This window comes from Vanellus vanellus (assembly GCF_965231255.1).
Source record: "Vanellus vanellus genome assembly, chromosome: 1".
Taxonomy (NCBI): domain Eukaryota; kingdom Metazoa; phylum Chordata; class Aves; order Charadriiformes; family Charadriidae; genus Vanellus; species Vanellus vanellus.
In genome coordinates this window covers 155,503,156-155,505,524 of record NC_138905.1, presented here as the reverse complement: position 1 = coordinate 155,505,524, position 2,369 = coordinate 155,503,156, and the positions used below count along the sequence as shown (strand labels likewise).

The 2,369-nt window shown below is 65.2% G+C and overlaps 1 protein-coding gene across 1 annotated transcript; it reads left to right on the top strand.

Annotated features, from left to right (window-relative positions):
* Positions 1 to 885: 885 nt before the first annotated feature.
* On the top strand, positions 886 to 2,016 carry SOX1 (SRY-box transcription factor 1; the record flags this gene model as incomplete). Its single annotated transcript, XM_082497828.1, has 1 exon — positions 886 to 2,016. One exon carries the CDS (start codon positions 886 to 888, stop codon positions 2,014 to 2,016), a length of 1,131 nt encoding a protein of 376 aa, XP_082353954.1.
* Between the last annotated feature and the right edge of the window lie 353 nt (positions 2,017 to 2,369).

Genomic DNA, 2,369 nt, shown 5'->3' with positions numbered 1-2,369 from the left:
CTCTTCTCTCTCGCCTGTCCTCTCCTCTCCTCTCCTCTCCCGCCCTGTCCCGTCCCGTCCCGTCCCGTCCCGCCCGGGCCGCGGGAGGGAGACCACCGCCAGCAAATTACCGTCCCTCTGCGCCCCGGCTGGGCGCTTGTTGTGGTTGGGTTCCTTCCCCCACCCCCTCCCTCCTTCCCTCCCCTCCTTCCCTCCCCCTCTCCCTCGATCCTCCTCCCGCTTTTTTTTTTTTTTAACTTAACGTTTAAATACTTTTTTTTCCTTTTTCTTCCCCCTCCTTTTTTTTTTTTTTTTTTTTTTTTTGCGTGGCGGTGGGTTCCCCTCTCCCTTCTGCTCCGTTCACCTGCGATCAGCGGATGCAAGTCACACACGCTCCCTCCTTCCCTCCCTCCCTCCCTCCCTCTCTCTCTCCAAGTTAGCAAAGAACAAAAAAAAAAAAAAAAAATAGCTCCGTTAAGGATAAGAGCGGGAGCGGAGGGGTGTGCGCGCGTGTGCCGGGGAGAGCCGGGAGCGGAGGACACCACCGACGGCTCCGCACACTCCTCCTCCCTCCGCGCCAAGTGAAGCAGCAAGTTTGCCGTTGCACCTGTTTGAGCAGCTCGAATCCCCGCCGCCGCCGAGCCCCGAAACTGATTTGCCACAGGGAGAAAGTTTTCCGCCGGCGGGGTCGCCGATCGCCCTCCTCGCGGTTTGCTTCTCCTCCTCCTCCTCCTCCTCTTCCTCCTCCTCTTTTTTTTTTTTTTTTTTTTTTTTTTTTTCGCACGGCGGTCGCTACCGAGATACAAACGGGTTTTTGCCTCGCTCGCTCCCCGTCCTCCCCGGGCTCCTCTATGTTTGATTCTTTTTTCACGCCTGGCGCCGGTGGAAAATAAAAAAGCTACTTGAATGTACAGCATGATGATGGAGACGGACTTGCACTCCCCCGGCGGAGCCCAGGCCCCCACGAACCTCTCGGGGCAGACCGGAGCGGGAGGAGGTGGCGGTGGCGGCGGCGGCGGCGGCGGCGGCGGGGGGAACAAAGCGAACCAGGACCGGGTCAAGAGACCCATGAACGCCTTCATGGTGTGGTCGCGGGGCCAGCGGCGGAAGATGGCCCAGGAGAACCCCAAAATGCACAACTCGGAGATCAGCAAGCGCCTGGGGGCCGAGTGGAAAGTCATGTCGGAGGCCGAGAAGAGACCGTTCATCGACGAGGCGAAGCGGCTGCGGGCGCTGCACATGAAGGAGCACCCGGATTATAAATACCGGCCCCGGCGGAAGACCAAGACGCTGCTCAAGAAGGACAAGTACTCGCTGGCCGGGGGGCTGCTGAGCGCCGGTTCGGCCGGGGGAGGCCCGGCCGGCGTCGGCGTGGGCATGGGCGTCGGCGTCAGCCCCGGCGGCGTCGGGCAGCGGCTGGAGAGCCCCGGCGGCACGGCCAGCGGCGGCTACGCGCACATGAACGGCTGGGCCAACGGTGCCTACCCGGGCTCGGTGGCGGCGGCGGCGGCGGCGGCGGCGATGATGCAGGAGGCGCAGCTCGCCTACAGCCAGCACCCGGGCAGCGGGGGGCACCCGCACCACCCGCACCCCCACCACCCGCACCACCCGCACAACCCGCAGCCCATGCACCGCTACGACATGGGCGCCCTGCAGTACAGCCCCATCTCCAACTCGCAGGGCTACATGAGCGCCTCGCCCTCGGGCTACGGCGCCCTGCCCTACGGCTCCCAGCCCCACCAGAACTCGGCGGCGGCGGCAGCGGCGGCGGCGGCGGCGGCGGCCGCCTCCTCGGGGGCGCTGGGCGCCCTGGGCTCGCTGGTGAAGTCGGAGCCCAGCGTGAGCCCGCCCGTCACCTCGCACTCGCGGGCCCCGTGCCCCGGGGACCTGCGGGAGATGATCAGCATGTACTTACCGGCCGGGGAAGGCGGGGATCCGGCGGCCGCCGCCGCCCAGAGCCGGCTCCACTCCCTGCCCCAGCACTACCAGAGCGCCAGCACGGGGGTGAACGGCACCGTCCCCTTGACGCATATCTGAGCCCGCCGCCGGCACCGGGTCCGGGAGCGGCGGAGGCGGGCGCGGGCGCGGGCACCGGCCGCGGTTCCGCCACCGGCACCGCCACCGGCCCCGGCACCGCCACCGGGCCGTCCCGCAGGACTGCGCGCCCCGCCGCCGCCACCGCACGCTCAGCCCCGGCCGCCCGCCCGCGCCCCGGCCCCGGCCCCGCTCCCGCCTTCCCCCCTCTTATTTTTGCCTCTTGCTCCCCTTACCTCCCTTCCCCGTATCTCTCTTTCTTTTATTTTTTTTTCTTTTCTTTCTTCCTTCCTTTTTGTACAGAAAAGAAATGTTTTGATGTTCTTGTAATAATAATAATAAATAATAATAATAAT